Source organism: Pinus tabuliformis, chromosome 2_2 (assembly GCF_031772625.1).
Source record: "Pinus tabuliformis cultivar Carrire ecotype Pingquan chromosome 2_2, CPIR1, whole genome shotgun sequence".
NCBI lineage: Eukaryota > Viridiplantae > Streptophyta > Pinopsida > Pinales > Pinaceae > Pinus > Pinus tabuliformis.
In genome coordinates, this window is record NC_142300.1 from 544155760 (window position 1) to 544176720 (window position 20961).

Below are 20961 nucleotides of genomic sequence, written 5' to 3' on the forward strand. Positions count from 1 at the left end.
TTTTATATTACATTTATTGTTAATAAATAAATTATATAATATTTTTCATATATTATTTTTTTAAATATGAATATAAATATAAATCAAAATTTATTTAATAATAACAAAATTATTTTCATTTTAAAATAATTTAAAACTTATTTTATTTAAATAAAATAAATTTTATTTTTCTAGTGTTTTATTAAGATAAATTTGAATTCAAATTTTTATAAATATAAATATTCAATTATATAAAAAGTTAATATGACCGACAACAGTGATGCAAAATTCGCTAACCCAACCCAAATAAATAGGAATTGTCCAACTTAAGCTCATCCTATCTCAAAACATATATATAACCATGGTTTTTTATACCGCATTATCCGATGTGAAGGCTTTTAGTGTATAGCTTTATTATAGGATTTTGAGACAAAATATTACTGTCAATTCTTTCTCCTAAATTTATATTAAATTCTGGTCCGCCAATTGATACCATGATGGAAATGGAAGCTTTATAAATATCTCAAGCTTTGACAGACTCCACGGAATAAACATCAATTCTGTTGGTCTCCCAATTGATAATAAAAAGATTGAGATGAAAACTTATCGATTGTTTCAATATTAGACACAGTCCACGTAATAAAATACATGCAATGACATATTGACCGGACAAAATACATTATAATAGAGAGAGTCCATGTATTAAAAATGTGATGATATATTGACTTTCAAAATACATAAGAAAAAGGATAAAATGTACCAACAACATACTGCACATATTGTTGCTGCTAAAAGAATAACCAGAGTAAAATGTATTTTTAATATATAAAATAGATTTAGTGTCTACAACAAAAAGATTAGAATATTTAAATAATATAATGTTTCTATTTAAAATTTAAAATTTTAGAATTATATAAATTGATAATGTCTAAATATTTTAGGTTTTAGAATGAAAATATTTTTTATTTAGGTTTTTATATTATTTAAAATTTATTATTTGAATGTATAAATGGATTTGGCTTTCTAAAAGACTCTTTGGACATTAGGATTATACAGAATTCGTACATCAAAGTTATAATTCCAACAAATTCTTGCATGACCAAAAAATATGTCTAAAAAACCTCCAAAACTTAAAATAGCTAAACTTCAACATATAAGTTTTGCACCCCACCAAGGAGGGTGCCCAGGAGGTGGTGTTTCCTCCTCGCTTTGAAATGGTGAAAAATGCAATTGGTGTAATGCATGTGCTCTGTTCATACTAGTGGTGATGGCAAGAAGTTTTATCAGGGGAGATGTCATTCGAGCCCTATGGGAAGCAAAGGAGAGTACAATAGGTATCAATGTAATGCATGTGCTATGGTGATACTAGTGGTGATGGCAAGAAGTTTTATCAAGGGAGATGTCATTCGAGCCCAATGGGAAGCAAAGGAGAGTACAAGAGGTGTCAATTGGAAACCAAAGTGGCTTCTCTCCATGCTCAAACCATAATTGGGATTGAATTTTCTTTGGATGCATGACATCATTGTGCAAGTATTAAACCCACCATGGGAACATCTATCAGATATTTAAATTTCTCTTAGGGCTCATGCAAAGTTCAACTCTTCTAGCAATTTAAGCTATGAATCCTGTTTCGACCTCTCTCTGTCAAATATAATTACTGCTTTTGGTCTTTGAATCATCATCTTGTTGGTGTTCAGTTTCTTGGCATTGGCAATAATCCGCAACCCAAAGCATGCGCTTGTCTCAAAACTTACCATGGTGTGAATCGTTGGATTTGTGCTTACATACACAAGTTTCTCCTCCTCCCTCCATCAGAGCACTCAAGCTCAGCTTCTCTATGGACATCTCTTTGTGTCTAGTAATAGTTCTCTTAATTCGGCTTTGTTTCATCTCTAGTTATTTTCATAGGGGTCTATTCACTTATGGACTAGTTGGATTTTGGGTTCATATTCCTCTCCTAGGTATTATAACCATGTTCCATTTTTGGTGTCCAATATTTTTTAGTTGAATCTCACCTTCTCTCAGTGCATACTCTACACTCGTGTCCTCTTTTCTTTATTTTGTATTTTCTATGTTTTCCTCTCCACACCGGATTTCCTCCTTCTTGGGCTTATTTGGACCTTCGTCTTTATTTTGTATTTTCTATGTTTTCCTCTCCACACCGGATTTCCTCCTTCTTGGGCTTATTTGGACCTTCGTGTAGGCCTTCCCTTGGCTCTATAGAGAAGCCTCTAGTCATCCTCCCCTTTTAGGTTCTCCACATCACTGGCCAACAATATTTTCAATTACTCCTTTGAGGTTATACCTATCTCACTTTAGTTCTTCTTCTACCCGGTCATTCCCCCATGCCTTCTTTGATTCTTATGTTTTATTCCCCTATCCTTCTATCTTTGATGTGCTCTTTCATGCAATAATGCCCCATGGCATATCAACAACTAGACGTAGAGGGGGAAGGCGGGGGTGCTCCTCTATCTCTATATGGATCACCATGTTGCATCCACCCCCCACCTTTGTGCTCAAGCCCGTGCTTGTGACTCCTCTACTTTATATCAAGAAATTAAGTTCAGCAAAAAATTGAATTGCGAAATGAATGGTGCTTTATTCCAAACCCCCATGTTGATGTCACCACTCATGATTGGATCCATGATACAGGGACCTCCACTCGGTTGCGATTTTCTTGGTACATGCAAGCAGGAAATCTTTATTGGCATACCAAAATTCTCATGGGGCGAGTACTCACTCATCAAGCAAACACTCAACAAGAAAGTTCAATTAGACTGGCAAAGTTGGAGGACAAAATCGAACATACTAATCACAAATTGACTATTAACTAACATCTCATTTTCCTTGGATGAAGATGATAACCATCAGTTGTACATGCCTAACTTGTTTATATCAGTTTTTGTTTACAAAATTCTCTAGTTAAACAAAGTCTTAATAACCTCAAAACTCTAAGCCCATACCACCAGTGTAATTTCTATTTAGAAAAACCAATAACAAATAATATTTATCTATATAATCTTCTTTTGATTTAAAACAAAATGTCTAACTAAAATTGATACAAAAAAAATTATTTAAAAATAGCAACTTAAAACATCTAACCCAAAGCAAAATTGATAAAAAGATTATTAAAAAATAACAACTTAAAACATTTAAAATACACTGTAGCATAAAAGCAAGCAACATAGATACAGAAGCATCTAACGTACATGCCACATTAAGACATTTAATTAACTTTGGAATCTGCAAAGGCATCACTTACGCATGCAAGGATTGCTTGGACTAGACATCATGACTATAATTAGTTCACTATGACTCGAAATCTGCGAAGGCCATCGCCCAAACATGACCATAGTTCGTTGAACTAGACATCATGTTTATAAATGGTTCAACTTAACTAGACATCATGTTTATAATTGGTTCCACTCGACATTATTTTAATATATGGATTGAAGGTAGAATTTTCTGTCCCTCTGGTTCTTGATTGTCCAATCGTGGGGTTCATAGTTCACATGGGCTATGTACTTTCCGTAGCATTTTTAAATCAAGTTCCTGTGTAAGTCTACCGATATGGTAAGGTTCAACGAACGGTGTGGATCTCCATCAACGAATTAAAAAATATACCCGATTTAGGGTTTGAGTAGAGGCCACCCTAGCGAGAAAATAAAAAATTAAAATCTCTCCTCCAATCGTTTTGCTTAGATCTGGCCACCAACAAAAATATACGGTAAGTTTGAAGAATGTCAAGTTCTCGTATCAGCCGGCCATTGTCGAGCTTCCAACCATAGTAAGAACGGGGATTCAAAGAACCAGAAGCGATGGGGCGGGGGAAAATCCAGATAAAGAAAATTGAGAATACTACAAGCCGGCAGGTTACATTCTGTAAGCGGAAGAATGGGTTGCTGAAAAAAGCTTATGAGTTATCTCTGCTGTGCGATGCAGAAGTGGCTCTCCTCATTTTCTCCGCCAGTGGGAGACTCTACGAATTTGCAAATAAGAGGTACGTATTATATTCTCTTAAGAACAGTTGCAACCTTCAGGGTTACTTGCAGTATTAAAGACCGTGAATAAATGCAACAGCATTTAGAAATATGACAAGCAGAAAATGAATCTCGAAATTCTCTCTCAATTTTGTTAATATAACCGAAATTCGGGATGGCAAAATTACAAGTTTTATATGTAGGTCATACGCATAGATCCTGTAGACTAAATCTTAAAATTGTGAAGTTGGTTTTTTGTCTTTTTTCTTTCCGGTTACCTGAGCTTTGTTTTCCTTCACAATTAGTGCTAAGAAAAATGAATGCTTTCAAAAGAAATTGCAAAAGTGGGAAACCTGTTTTAAATACTCTACGGTACTTGCACTACTTTTATGTAGTTTGGTGTACCTTCTTCAACCAACCTAAATTTGGACTAATCTACTTGCACTACTTTTAAGTTTTATGTAGTTAGGTCTACCCTCTTCAACCAAACTAAATCTAGACTGGTCTTCAACCAAACTAAATCTGGACTGGTCTACTTGCACTACTTTTATGTAGTTAGGTGTACCCTCTTCAACGAACTTAAATTTGGGCTTGTATGTTGCTCAGATCCTTTTGCTTTAGAGTAGTGGGTAATATCCATTGCATCTAATCAAGTTTGAAATTTCAAATTTATTTTGCTGGTTGTCAGGAAATTTGATTATAGTCATTTGTTTTTAGTTTTTTTATTTTACTTTTTATATAAATTTGTGAGTTTAACTTTATAGCACCCAATTTTTTTAATGAAATGTATGTCAATGGTTTAGGGAATGTCACTACTCCAATATTTATGTGTTCCTTTTTATGTCTGTAAAGATATCATTTCTACCCAATCCACCAAGGAATGGTGACCAGAAATAGGTGCATTTCCAGCTCATTGACAAGAATAGGTGTTGCAACTAAGCAGTTTTTTTTAAGTTAGTCTCTCTCTCAATCACTCATTGGCATTTAAGATGAGCAACTTAAATTGAAACTTCAAATTTAGGGTTTCATTCTTTTTACATGTCATTTGTATAGTTTCAAAAAAATTCCTCATCTTCAAATGCATTCAAAATGCAAAAAAAGACATTTTGTGGGACCTCAAATTACAAGCCTGCATCCACCTACCTTTTTTCTTGGTAGAAGATTTGTGTGTATAATTTTGATATTTATTGATATTCAACATTATTCTATTACTCATATTAAATAGGTAAATTATTAAGTATATGGAGTGAGTTAATGATTGGTTTACTGCATTTCTATTTTACAATTTTACAGTGAAACAAGCCTTTCCATTTTGGAGTGAACTAATTGTTAACTTATTACATGGTGCTTAATATTTGTCTATTAAATCTCACATTTAATTTTAATTCACATTTTTCCAAATTCTACAGGTAGATTTCATTATATTCAAGTGCTTCTTGTTTTGGATTTGGGTTGAGTTGAGCCTTTCCATTTTGCAGTGAACTAATTGTCAACTTATTACATGGTGCTTAATATTTGTCTATTAAATCTATTACCTTTTAAAGCCCACATTTAATTTCAATTCACATTTTTTTTTAAATTATACACATAGATTTCATTGTATTCAAGTGCTTCTTGTTTTGGATTTGGGTTGACTTATTCTTCAGTGGCTTATTTTGATCCAAAATCGCATTTCAAATTGGTAAGGTGCAAGTTTGGCATTCTCAATTGTTATTGAAGTTCACTCTAGCTTGTGTTTGTTAGTGGAACTTGTTAGGGCTATTAAAATAAACTTCACTTGGTCAAGTTAGTGGTGGTTTGGGGCTCCAAGTATACAAGCACCCATGGTTTGAGCCAATGTGTGAAGTGAACACCCAAATTGTTTGGTCCAAGGCATTTCCCTGGGAAGTTGTAAGGTCTGTTGTTATGGCAAACATGTTGAGCAGGAGCACACATAGTTGTAAGGCCTTAAGAGCTTACTCCGGTATACATGTAGTGCAAGTGGGGCGTGGAGTTATTAAGTCGTGGAATGGACCACTTGGAGAGGTTCCAAGGTGGCAGGTGTACTCTATCATGGCTTGAGGGGGTGAATGTGAAAAATCAAATGAAATGGTTGATGAATGTAGTGCAAGTGGGGTGTGGAGTTATTAAGTCGTGGAATGGACCACTTGGAGAGGTTCCAAGGTGGCAGGTGTACTCTATCATGGCTTGAGGGGGTGAATGTGAAAAATCAAATGAGATGGTTGATGAATGAGGCCAGGTCCATCTCCTAAAGTCAATTTTAAGAGAGGGATTGTTATGGTTGTTCAAGTAAACTTGACTCAATCAAGTTACTAGTGGTTTTAGCTCCCAGTATACTAACACCCATAATTTTGCCCAAAATATTATCTTCCAATATAACTTATTTAAAAACTGGAAAAATTAATGTTTATTAGTCTGGTTGACCAGTAAAATCAAACCACTATGTCTTTAAACATCACCATATTTATATTTTGTGATCCTAACAAAACTGTTGGGTAGCTAGAGTTTGCCATATTCATAGTAATTGCAAGCCTTAATATTACAGTGACAAATTCACTATGTTCCACATTAATAGTATAATTTATTGAATTTACAGTACTGTATCATTCATCAATGATGACATCTTCGTTTATGATTCACTCGTACTTCATGCAGATGTCATAAAGCATATATTTTGAGTGAGAGTTATAATCGATTTTAAACAATTCCTACTCATATCAATAAGAATGGTTGATATTCTCAGCCGCTGCATATCTAGCAGCGGAAAACCATCGTGCACTGTGTATTCTTTTCGCTAGGTTTTTGTGCTTTTCTGTTACATATACGTGTTGATATATTCTTAATTTTTGGGAGAGTAAACATTATACTACATACAGAATTGTGTTGAGTCCTTTATATTACATAATATAATGGTGTTTTAAAATAGAGAAACTTTGATAATGTAATTGAAAAAATTGCAAAATTTAGTTGGAAAATATATTTCAAATCAATTAAATTTAATCATCGAAACTGGGAATAACTGGTTTTTTTGGGAAAAATGAACTCTACTAAATCACGACTTAAAAAATCTTAATAGTCAAATATGATCATACATATACAGGTAACAGTTACAGACTCCAACATATACAGTAAGAACCGCTCAAGTTTGCTTTGACTCCAACATATACAGTAAGAACCGCTCAAGTTTGCTTTGAGGCAAATATGATCATACACATACAAGTAAGAGTTACAGACTCCAACCTATATAATAACACCGGCACAAGTTTGATTTAAGACATCAATTGTCTCCAGTCTCACATAATCGCAGCTCTTTTTTTATGGCTCCAGACTGCAGAGCCTGCAGCAGTGTCAAAGCTCTTCTTTGGATACTTATCCCACACAGACCTTAGTGTCTGGATCAACGGAAACATTAAGCCACCTCACCAAAGTACTTAGTCATCTTCCATGTTTGTCTAGCATTACCTTGTCATCTTCCAGTTTTGCGTAGATATTTGGTTTCCATCATGTAATAGAGGCTACCACCCTTTCTTGATTAATGGGAGTTATCGTTATGGTCGAAGTTGGAGTCTTGATTAATGGGAGTTATCGTTATGGTAGAAGTTGGTTCCCATTATGTAATAGAGGCTACCACCCTTTCTTGATTACTGAGAGTTGGGACTTATCGCTATGGTCGAAGTCAAATTAATAATGGACTGAGAAAAACATAAAAGAGTTGGAGGTGTTGTCTAATAAATTAAGTGAATTACATTTTCCTCATACTTAAATATTAAGTAAAATGCATTGCGCTATAATCTGTGGTTTCTTAATTTAAAATTATAATATATATGTTTTTCATAAAATATTACAAATTCTAATTCAAAAAAATAGTGTAGGTATATTTTTACAAATTTTAACAATTAAATAATTATGTATAAAAAATGTTTATTGTTTTATAAATAAAAAGGTTTTATATATTAGTTTGATATATAGTTTAATTATAGCTTTAAAACTAAATTATAATATTTTTATTTTTACATAAATAAAGATTAATTTAATTATTGTAATGATTACATTGACTAATAGAAATATGAAAATTTAAACTAAATTTTTTCTTATAAAAATTACAAATACACTCAAATTCCAAATTTTCCCAGGTAAAAACCACAAATTAAACTCACAATTCCTATCAAGTGCCTTCCCTGGCTATGTAACAATCTCAAACGACCAAGACTGCTCATCTCTGCATATCAGTTTTCAAGCCCTTATAAAAATTTAAAGTATATAATATTAATGACATTTTCAATCTTAATTAATAATTAATAATTATATTAAATCTTTTTTTAACTAAACAAATTTTTTATATTTTTTATTTCAAAAAATAATAAATTCACTAAATCATTTATTGAATATTACAAAATATACGCACTGTTTTCTGAACTATTCGTTCAAAGACATCGTGGTTGCAAATTCGTTAAATTGCATAGCTCTAACCTTAAACGTATACTACATAACAAGGTTATGTCTGCAATGTATGTCAATATGCTTCGTATTATTAACCCTTTGTCAAACACATGTCTGCAATGCATGTCAATATGCCATGTACCATTAATCCTTCCATATATAGATATATGTCTGTCCAACAGATCTTTCTCTTAGGAACTTAATTAAAAATTTAATTAATCTATTTTACGAAGCAGCTTTAATTTAGGAAACCTAATTTTACTTTTATTTTTATGAATTTCGTTGGTAGATATCTAAAAAATTATATACTCATATTGTATATGTGATTAAATACAAGTCCATAAAAATATTTTTATAATTTTATATTTCAGTATGTTACGTTATAAAATATTGATATATTTAATTATGGACATCATATATATTTTCAATTTCATTTTTTTTTCTCTTTTTATTTCATTTAGGTAATGTCTGAGCCAAGATTAACCATAATCTTGAATAGCATAATGATCTACATTTTAGTAAAATGTTTTCATCAAGATCAACCATAATATTGAATGGAAAAATTATCTACATGCTAGTAGAATGCTTTCATCAAAATTGTGAGAAACTTAAATACTTCTTGAAAAAAAGTATTTTACCAAAAAATTATTCTCAATATTTCATTTACTCCACTTATTTTTATTCATTTGGCACTTCAAATACTCATGTACATTGGCTTTTCATCAAGTAAACAGTCCACTCATAGTGTATTCCCCCAAAATTTATTTTCAATGTTCCACTTACTCCACTTTGTTACTATTTGGTCAAACATTCATGTTCATTGGATTCTCATCTCCTAATATGTAATAGGCAATTCACTCATATTCTCACTGTGATTCAGTATGTATTTTATTATTAAGTAGTTTTTTTTAATGTATCTATTGAACATTTAATAGAAATTAAATCTCTCACAGGGATTTTTTCTTGCTCTATGTCATACACTTAAATTACATTGGTTAACCACATTCATGAGTCAACATGATATATTTTACTATATAGAATATTTCAAGACATTAAATAGAGTCAAACACATCATATATCATAGAAAATACTATGAGTTATATAATATCATGAGCTCATGAGCTCACAACCCACCAATATTAAACCTTTCAATGACCCATTCAAAGTTATGTTAACTACCCTATGATAGGAGTTAAAATTAACCCACATTCCTCCTTTTAAACTTGAGTTCTTAGAAAATTAACAAAACATTCCCCTTTTAAATCTTAACATTGAAAAAATTAAATATTGACTTAGGATAAACACATATTCCCCTCAAAATTTGCTTACCATATTTCCAAAATATAAAATATATCCTCTTATCATTTGTGTCTAGACTAAACTTTACTAGTAAACCATCAAAACAAAAATATACATACTTAAAAATACTTATAACCACATACTCACATACTCACATTAGAAAAATTCAATTATAAAAACAATAATTAAATTTTATATCAAAACATATCATACTATAAAACATATATAATTCATTATCAACATGCCTTTTTATAAAATACAATAAAATATTTTTTCAAAAAAATATTTTCTACTATTTTAACCTTTATAATAATCACTTTCCATCTACCTAATAACTTCCCCACTTTCCATCTCCATAATAACTTCCTCGAACAAAGTTTTTACATAAAGTATTTAATCGTTCTATAATTTTATGAATCTCAACTATTTTAATCATTCTGTACTTTCATGAATCTTTAAAAAAAAACCTTGGTCTTGATCGATTAAAAACAAAAAACAGAAAACCTTAAAAAAAACACCTCTCCACCATATAAGTTCAATATAATCCTTAACCATAATTACAACCTATTTTATCTCAACATTATATCTGTTTATGTATCTTTATTACCTATAAATCATTATGTATCTTTATTACCTATAAATCACTATGAATTATTTTAGTTGTAAATTTAATTCATAAGTACCTTTATTTGATACGAATCACCATTGAAAATCCGGTGAATACGTTGGTCCATGTAATTGCATTATACCACAAATAAAAGGGTCATGAGGCCACTAAAACATGCAACCTAAGGCCATACAGATTGCATAATTAATTTAGTTTTAAAAGGTGAATACATGCATATAAAGGTCATATATTGGTTGGAAAAAACAATCAGGTAGGCAAAGCCTACTCTTAGTGTGGGAAGCATGCTACTCTGTAATACACACTTTTGAGTTATGTATTCTATAATACAATGTATGTCATATATCATATTTACCTATTTGGAATTAGGTTTTGAGTTATGTATTCTATAATACAATGTATCTCATATATCATATTTACCTATTTGGAATTAGGTACTTAAGGAAATTTGTTTATGAATTTATAATATGAAGTAAATTTAATATTATAAAAAATTATTACGGAACATAATAAAAAAATTTAAATACAAATAATTAATTAATAATAAGAAAATAAGTATATAGATGAGTTGTCAGAATGGTTATTTTGGGTTGTTAGGAGGAAAAAATGAAATCATCTCTACTCAAGTTCAATTCCCACAAGTGCCATGACGAATGTAGGAAAGAATGAAATCCTCTCTAGCCAAATTCAATTCCCATGAGTGACATGATGGATGTTGAGTTAGTATTGACAGTGAATGTATATTCCTCATCTGAAATATACAACATTGTACATGTGAACAAATATATATATATATATATATATATATGAGTTGTGGTTCATTCCAATTCTATTGTTGTATTTTCACTTCTATTGAATCTTTGTGGTTGAGGCAACATATCATAATTCTTTAACAAAAGTATATTTAGATTCATTAGTGGGGGTAATTATAACATTCCAGCACTTCACCTTTATCTTCTTCTCCAATTTTCAACTTATTGATTTGTTATCATGGTCTTGATTTTATTCATGTTCTCATCTTTAGTTTCTTCCTCCTTCTAGGTCTGCTTTCTCCTTTCCTTTGTACCCACAAAAATCATACATTGATTTCCACATGAAAAGAAATCCATTTGCCAAGACACATGGACGTCAACCATTATACTTGCCAGTTCTATAGGAAATCATTACATGCACATGGTTCATCAACATGTTAGATTCCTCCTTAATCATAACCTGGTCCCAACCATCTCACATTCAGAGATTACTTCTTGCATTCTCTCCTTAATTGAAGATTCAACACCTCTAACAACATCAAACTAGAATGCAAGTACAACCACCACCCTCGTTCATATCCAAGTGGTTCATTCCACAGTGTGGTCCTACATATTCTCTATGAATGAGAGGGATGACTCCATACACCATTGTGCTACAATATATATGCTTGAATAATAGGGTTCGCAATAAGCTTAGGAAATTAAACCTACCCAAGGCTAGGCTTTGTAACTTGAACCAAAAATTTCGAAGCATTGTGTACAACCAATCATGCACCCCCTACAACATTACATCATTTCAATTCAAGTACAACAAGTATTTGAATGTTTTACATCAATATAATATTAACCTTATCATGTGTCTGAAACATGAGCCAATGGAAAAAACCATGATTCTTATCAACGTCAGCACCCAATGTCAATCTCGTTTTCTAGATCTTATGGCTTTTTTACTTTTTCTATATAATAATATAGTATTAGATATAATGCCTAGGGTATATATCTTGCTCAAGACACTTCTAATCCGATTATACATATTCCCTTCCAAAACAAACAATATCTCCCTATTGTGTTTTGTGAATCAATTCCTTACACTATGGATTTGAATTCATGTAAGCATAGATGGAATCTCTCTTTTCAGCTAGTGTTTACAACAAAATAAATGTAGGTCCAAATGATAACTTACAATAACACAACCACTTGAATTTATATGAATCAACTTCTAGCCACAATCAAAGAGTTAACCCTTCAATCTCTTTTGAATTCTAAATAACATAGATCATGATCTTAACAACACTTGCAAAATTCAACAATATGCAACTTTCTTCTAATATCTAGACATAATCTACAACCAACAACAATATATTCCTCCTACATGAATAGAGGAGACAAACAACTTCTCCAGCACAAAATTTAAACAATCTCTCTCAAAGCACCATGTGCTCTAATACCAACTATTAGGAATTAAAATTGATGCCAAAAAAAAAAAAACAATAACAAGGGGAAAAACTGCATGGATGAGTTGTGGTTCTTCATCTCAACTTAATTGATGTATCCTTGGCCACTCCAGCTCAACCTAGCATAGAGTTCATAAGTTTTTATATATGCTATATTACAATATATACCATGGGTTTCCAAAAACATGAGCCTGTAACAAAACTAAAATCTAAAGCTTTCTTGTCTAAATAATTAAAATATTCCAACATAAATTTGGCAATTTATCAAAAAAAAAAAAAAAAAAAAAAAAAAAATTACAATAAGAACAATCTACTTTCATAATTGGATGTTAGGTTCTAGGCATCATAGCAATAAAATTAAATAAATCCATAAACATGTGTAAATAGGTTTTAGGTTGAATAAGTTTGAATATAAATTATGCTAACTTTGGTAGATGCATTATCAAAAATTAGAAAACAAGTTACAAATGATAAGGATAAGCTTTGGAAGAAGAAATTAGAAGTGAAGTAATTTCAAGTAATCATAATTTATAAATCTAATTAAATCTCCTCTTATGACCATATAACCCTGAGTGACAACTTTTTGTGGTTTTTAATGTGACACAAGGAAATGATTCCCAAACACATACGCATTGAGAAAAGAACTACATTATAAATTGAACATGGGCTAGTTGACAATTGAAGTGAATCTAGTTGTAATGAACTTCGGGCATCTTACCACAAGACCAAAAACTTTAGTTGAACAACAATAATACTCTCGAATGTTGCATCTGTACGACCTAGAGTTTAAATATCAAAAGGATTTATTACAATAATGGTGCACGCAAGGCTTCAATACTTTTTATTTAGGTCCTCACCTCCCCACCTTAAGGCTTATGCTCACTAGCGTGAAAATTTATACGCTAAATTCCCTACTATACAAGGATATGTTGGGATAGGAGGATGTTAGGCCGATGTTGTCAACTTCTTGGACCAAGTATTGGCATATTCTCTCTTGTTAGAAACATTTCCATGGCCTTGAAATAAGGATTAGAAGGATATTATCCCATTGTGAGAAGTCAATTACCCATTACCCACTACCATATAGGTAAATTATAAAGGAAAAAGAGATAAACCAAGATAAGACCTTTCAAGACCAAGCCTTCTCAAAAAGGTAGGAAAGGGATGGACGGATGAAGTAAAATCTCTTTGACTATAGATGCAAAGGAAACAACAAAGCATCAACAACAAAATAATGCAACAAGTCATAGTGTAGACAACTAATTGAGTAGATACCACATTGCCCCACAAGTTCCTTTTCTTTTGATACACATCTTATCTTTTTTGCAAAAAACAAAATGTGTGTTATCACATTTTTCTATACATAAGAATCTATTGTTTGTAGCATAAAGTAATACTCTTCTCTATTGACACAAGGACCCTTTCTTCATATACCTCAATGGTTCCTTGATGCCATTTACAATTATGATCTGAATAGTCTCCACTCAATTGATGGGCTCTCAAATCCTCAAATTCTATATCTATCTTGGGAAAGACAAACAAAATGAAGAAAGTAGAAGCAATTTAGGCAATTATCTAGCTATACCATAAGCCACCAAATCCAATCATGAGATAGAAAGTGAATGACACAATGAAAAGTTTGTGACATAAGAGGAATCTTATTTGTGGGCAATTATCTAGCTCATAGAGGCCCATAATGGGCATACCTTCTATTGTTAAGGCTAAGATACTCGATTTTATAAATATATTAACCCAAATCCCAATTGTCCCAATAGAAACCCAAATGACACTAACTAAATCGATTACAACCTTGAAAGTGGAATGAGGTTAGAAATATAAATATACCCCAAACAATATTAGATGATTCACTACAATTAAACAAAAAGCAACACAAGTAGAACACTTCATAACCAAATTAACTTGGGAGAATATATGGTTAATATTGATCCACCTCTTAATCATTAATAAAGATAAATTGCCTTCCTCACACACCATAGTTGTCATAAATATAATATAATTAACTAGTTTTCAATTTTTAAAATTGACTTTCAACTTGCTCAAACTTGAATAATGTGTGTTCTTAAGTTATAGCAATTACTCAATTACAATAGAACATTATATTATTTGAAACTTGATAATTGTTATTTATGTTAAATTTAGATAATATTAATTTTAACCATAAATTATGAAACATATAAAACACTTACTCAAATGATAATTCTTTGAGTATAAGAATCATCATTAAACCCTTCCAAACGAAAAGCTATTAAGATCATTTGGTAGTTTTCTATAACCTTCTTGCATATAGGGATCTGTGGGGTATATAAAACTTATATTTAATAATGATAATGGTAGTGTGTATTTGTAAGTTTTGTTGGAATTTTTAGTTATAATTTGGCGAAATATAATAATTTAGTGAAATCTTCATTTTTATTATTTAAAATAGATTTTTAATTTTATATATGTATTTAACTAGATAAAAAACCATTGAGATACTTGAAAGATAAAGAATTCTCAACTATAATTTCAATAAATCAATACTAAAATCTAAACAATTTTAACTAGAAAAACTAACCAAAAACCCTCCAAAAAAATCTAATGCTTTTAATAGTGTCATTCCAAAAGTCATGGATGTCATGACCACCCAACAAACTTGGAATGTGACACGATTATAACTTCTATTAGCACATGAATCGAGAATGGGCTTTTAGCTTTTTCTCTTTGTAGCGATTCTTTCAATTAATCACATACGATCTCTTGGTCCTTCATGGAAGGCACTTTAGAAATTTTAAATTAAAAAACATTGTAGCCATGTTCAGCTTAAATCCTTTTGGTCTGCTCGAAGTTGTTATTCTAAATGAGAACTCTGCCATTTAAATATTTCATGGCATGTACTCCCACTAGTGAAACAGAATTGGAATATAAACTGAGACAGGCAGTAGTATGTATAATGACTATATCCGAGTTCTATGTATATGACTATATCCTTTTTGAACTCGGGACTCAAACATTAACTTCTGTTTATTAGATGTTATTAGTAAGCTAATTAATTAATAATATATTTTGGCTCAATTAACTAAATAAATACACATTGATCTTATTTATTATTTTTATTTTTAATCGGAATTTAAATTAAATAAATTTAATTTTGATTTTAATTTTAATTTTAATTTTTTATTTAAATTTATAAATTATTGTTCAAATTTTATCCAGATTTATTAAACACCCATTGCCCATTCAGACTAAAAAAGAACTATATCAACACTCAATACCCACTCTTATGTAAAAGAATGTTTAATCCTACTTAAGAGAGAACATCCGCATCAAATAATAAACATGAAAAAAATGCCAAAAATCCATCATAACTTTAATGAATAAAATCTACTACATTAACCTTCTAATTTACATCTCTTACCCTGAAAATTTTCTTATAAAACTTTTAATCAAATTACCCAGAAACACTTCTTCACCACTAATCTTCTAAGTTACGTATCGCAAATAATTTTTACAAAACCATCGATCAAATTCCACACTCACAAAAGCATTTCTTTAGCACTACGAAGGAAGATTTCAAATGACTTGAGATTAAAGAATATATTTGTTTCTCTGAAATTCAAACTATATTAAGGGGATATCAGCTTCATGTTAAATTCTTGTATGAAAGAATATGATGAGTATCTTTTCTTTTTGTGTAGGAGACATTTCTATGTCTTTGATGTTAGTGTTGGTCTTTTATAATGCATATTTATTTAATGAGTTAAGTGTTGCGAATTGTAACTTTATATAGGGTTTAGGTTACTACCTAAATTTTATAGCTATCTTTAGACATTGGACCTCCTCCATTATTATAAATCAAGGATTTCTCTATGTATTTATGTAAATATGTGAATCTAATACAAAGCTCTTACATGGTATTACTCACATAGTTCTACAAATACATAGAGAAATCCTTCATTTATAACAATGGAGGAGGCTCAGTGAATGCTAAATATAGCTATGACAACTACGAAGATAACAAAAATACATGACCTTACAACTCACAAACTTAGCTTATTGGAAAATTGTGTATCGAAAAAGACCAACACCAACACCCCCCTTAAGCAAAACACAGGGAGTAAACCTAAAGAAAATTGGGTCTGTGAAACATGGCTTGATAAGGTACCCAAGTACAAACTCTCATAAGCAGAGAAAAAGAGAAAAACCCATAGGATAAATAACTCCTCTCCAAAAGAGAGAAATATGCCAATGCTCAAATAAATATGGAGTTTAAATAGTAAATCATACAATGATCTATTGAATTATAGCAAGAACGGGAGCCTATTCCAATCAAAAAGCACAAAAAAACATGAAGATTAGAGCTAAGAAACCTCACTAAGCTTGGTTTATCTTTGAAGTAGAATATTTTGCAGAGGCACAAGAAAGGAAAACAGTGACAACTTCCTCATAAAAACTTTAGTTGGGCGTCAGTAAAGAATAAGAACAAAGGCTTCAAATAGAAGCAACACCATCAACGAACAAATGAACAATCAGGCCTATAAGTATGGAAAAATCAACTCAAACGAGTTACAACAACACTCAAGAAGATGTATAAACAATTTCACCATTGCATTGATCAAACACAAGAAATGAAATGATATCAAGGTAGTTACAACAACATAGTAAGATAGCAAGTTCCAGTCGATAAGATGACTGGACAACAAAGTAGCAATAATGTTTTATGTCATCATAAAATTACCCCCGAAATGCATTTGAGGGCCTAGCAACAATCAACAACCTTTGTCATCATCAAACTCCCACCCTAAAACACAATTGAGGGAGCAGCGACAATCAATGACAAACAATAAGAATATTTAAGATGGAAAAGTAGATGAGAGTTTGTAATTAGGTACCTTATCAAGCCTTGTTGTCAAGACCCAATCTTTCTTTATGTTTACTCTCTATGTCTCTCTTAAGGGGGGTGTTAAGGTTGGTATTTTCCAATGCACACTTTTCCAATGAGCTAAGTGTTGTGAATTGTAAACTTGTGTAGGTTGTTATCTGCCCAATTGCCATAGCTATCTTTAGCCAACACTAGGCCTCTTATATTGTTATAAATGAAGGTATTGCGTATGCATTTATACAACTATGTGAGTAATACAAAAATATTACTCCTAAAACAAAGATTTCGATTAATACCATCCCCCAATTGGAATTCAAAGACATGTAAAAGTTCCCATTAGAAAAGAGCTCAGTCAAATACTATGCTACCTCACAATATCCTCTTCTGATATATAGCTTGATCTCTATTGCAAATTTTGAAATTATTGTCAAGGCATTCTTAAGATCTATGGTTTGCAATGAAGGATACTTATCGATTGTGGTAACAAAAGGTCCCTTTCTTCATCAACTTCAATAGCTTTGCTTGACGCCATCTGCATAGCCTCCAACTAGTTGTTGGGCTATCATTGCCTCAAATTTCCAATCTATCTTTAGAAACAACAAACAGAATAGAAAAAGGCTAAAAGCACAAACAATTTTGGAAACTAGCAAGCTATATCACAAAGCCCCAAAGCCTATCTTGTATCAAAATGCCAGAGCCACAACTATAAGAATTCCAAGGAAGTAAAAGGAGCCCAAGTTGTTATGAACCCTTGTAGCAGGGCTTGCATTATCGCTCAACACACCATAACCTTTTGTTTGAGGGCAATTCTACAGCCTACAAAGGCCCATGACGGGCATAACTACCAATTACAAGCCACATACACTCTCATCCTTTATAAAAACATTAGCCCATTTATCCTTCAATAGAGCAATACATGTTAAATTGATCAAACCCATTAAAATTGCATAACCTAGGGCTATGTTGCACCTACACCATGTTTTATTTTTTTTTAAAGTGTTTTGGTCATTAGAAAGTACAAACATAATATCAGGCTACAATAACATCATGTTTCTCGAATTAACTATCTAAATGAATTGGTTCTAGAATTAACTATCTAAATGAATTTCCAATTGGTGATATAATGCCTAAAAGGTCTACTGCATTACAAAGCTAAAAGGTCTACTGCATTACCTTTGTATAAGTGAGATGGTAAATTTGCCATGTGCCATGAGCATATCTTTTTCAATACTCAATTTCTTACAAAATTTAATACTGTAGGTTTTCCTCATTTAAAACAAAAAAGTGTAGTAACAAATATTTAGACAAAAGGATGATTATACCTTTAATGTGCATTTTAACATGGAATTATTATTTAAAAAAAAACTTAACGATAATTCACAAAGTCCAAATGCACCAATCCACTGCACTTATGGACTACAGTCGGTCCATGATTGTATGGTATATCAGCGTTTGAGTAACAGCGGTTTTCACGTTGTTAAAATCACAGCACCATGAGAATGCGAGGAATGTCTCATTACAATTCATTAGCCATTTTAGGAGGTAATGTCAGGCCAGGCAGTAGCTCCTCAAAACAATTCATTGATTTCATTTAGGTTGGTGTTTATTATATACATGAGAGAGAGACTGTTCATTTCATCTCTCGGTGACTATTCATATTCTCCATTATTTATTTACATCAATTTCAATTATTCACCCAATCCTGATAATTAAGTGTCAACATTCCCCCCCTTAATCTGAAGGGATGTTCGTGAGTCCAAGCATCGTTCTGAATCTTTCAAGCTTTTCTCTTCCAAGTGCTTTGGTGAAGATGTCTGCAATTTGCTCATCTGTGGAACAATGGCGGAGATGGATTGTTTTGGCCTCAACATGATGTCGAATCATATGATATTTAGTGTTGATGTGCTTCATTCGATCATGGAACTTTGGGTTCTTGGCCAACTTTATTGCAGAGGTATTGTCAATCATGAGTGGAGTTGATTGTACTTATTTTACCTGCAAATCTTCAAGAATTTTCCTGAGCCACACAATTTCTTTTGTTGCCTCAACTGCTGCCATGTATTCTGCTTTTGTTGTGGAATCTATTGGAACTGATTGTTTGCATGATCTCCATGAGACAGCTCCTGATCCAAGACTCATAGCATATCCTGAAGTAGATACCCAGTTTCTTTGTCTCCATCGAAGTCTGAATCAAAGTATCCAATCAAACTGAAGTCGTCCACCTGTGTATACTTGATTCCAAAGTCTTAAGTTCCCTTCAAGTACCTTACAACTCTTTTTGCAGCAGACCAATGTCCCTCACAAGGCTTTTGCATAAACCTGGAGAGGATTCCAACAGCAAATGAAATGTTTGGTCTGGTAGTAGTTAGGTAGTTGAGACTTCCTATAAGTTGTCTAACGTTAAGTTTTGTTCCATTGGAGTAATAAGAGGATTGCATTCTGTCATGCCAAACCTATTCAACAAATCTCCAATGTACTTCTTTTGAGGGAAAAATATGGACTTTGGATGTTGAGTTACTTCAATACCAAGATAGTAATGAACATAGCCCAAATCAATCATTTCAAAACTTTTCCCCAATTCCTTCTTTATGGATGCAATGTAGCTTTCATTGTTCCTTGTCATCAAAAGATCATCTACATATACCACAAGATATACAACTATTTTTCCAACTTTCTTGACAAATAAAGTTGCATCATCAAGATCATAATGTTTGAAATTGAGTTTCAGAAGATGCTCAGTTAGTTTTTCATACCAGGCTCGCGGTGCTTGTTTGAGGCCATACAAGGATTTCACAAGTTTGCATACTTTATGTTCATGTCCTTTCACTGCAAATCCTTCAGGCTGGGACATAAAAACATTCTCTTTTAGATCTCCATTCAAGAAAGCAGTTTTTACATCCATTTGATGGACTTTCCAACCGTTCTGAGATGCTAAGGCAAAGAGTGTTTGCATCGTAGCCCATTTTGCTGTGGGGGCAAAAGTCTCCTCATAATCGACCCCTTCCTTCTATGCAAAACCTTTTGTCACAAGCCTAGCTTTGTGCTTGTCAAGTGAGCCATCAGCTTTATACTTGTTCTTGTAGACCCACTTGCAGCCAATTGGTTTGGTTCCTAATGGAGGATCAACCAGCTTCCAAGTGTCGTTCTTTATGAGGGCATCATACTCCTTTTGCATCGCTTCTTTCCATTCATCATTAGAAGTAGCTTCTTTGAAGGAAGTTGATTCAAAATCTGTAGACAAGTTCAATTCACAATCATAAGAAACATCCATATCAATAGGTGAATTAGAGTCATCTACATCACCTCCATTTTACCTGTTTGAATTTCTAGTTCCTGTCTTTCCAACCTCATCAGGATGAATACTTTCAAGTGTCTTTGTCAGCCACTTTGGGGGACCTTTCTCAGATGGTCCAGGCTACTCCGTTGATTGAGTTGGGACTGAATCAAGATTGAGTCTCCCAATTCTATCAATCACATCACTTAAAGCATCATCCGTTGTTGGAGTTTCATGCGGGGGAGAGTGTTCTTCAGAAGAAGATTCCACATGTTGATC

At 32.2% G+C, this 20961-nt stretch overlaps 1 protein-coding gene across 1 annotated transcript in view; it reads left to right on the forward strand.

The window, feature by feature from the left end:
- The first annotated feature begins 3592 nt into the window (after positions 1-3592).
- Positions 3593-20961, forward strand: part of LOC149193773 (agamous-like MADS-box protein AGL5) — a 96043-nt gene continuing 78674 nt past the window's right edge. Inside the window, exon 1 of the mRNA XM_089404944.1 lies at positions 3593-3979. Within this exon, the coding sequence (XP_089261070.1) occupies positions 3798-3979 (182 nt within the window). The 5' untranslated portion in view covers positions 3593-3797. The remainder of the gene's footprint in view (positions 3980-20961) is intronic.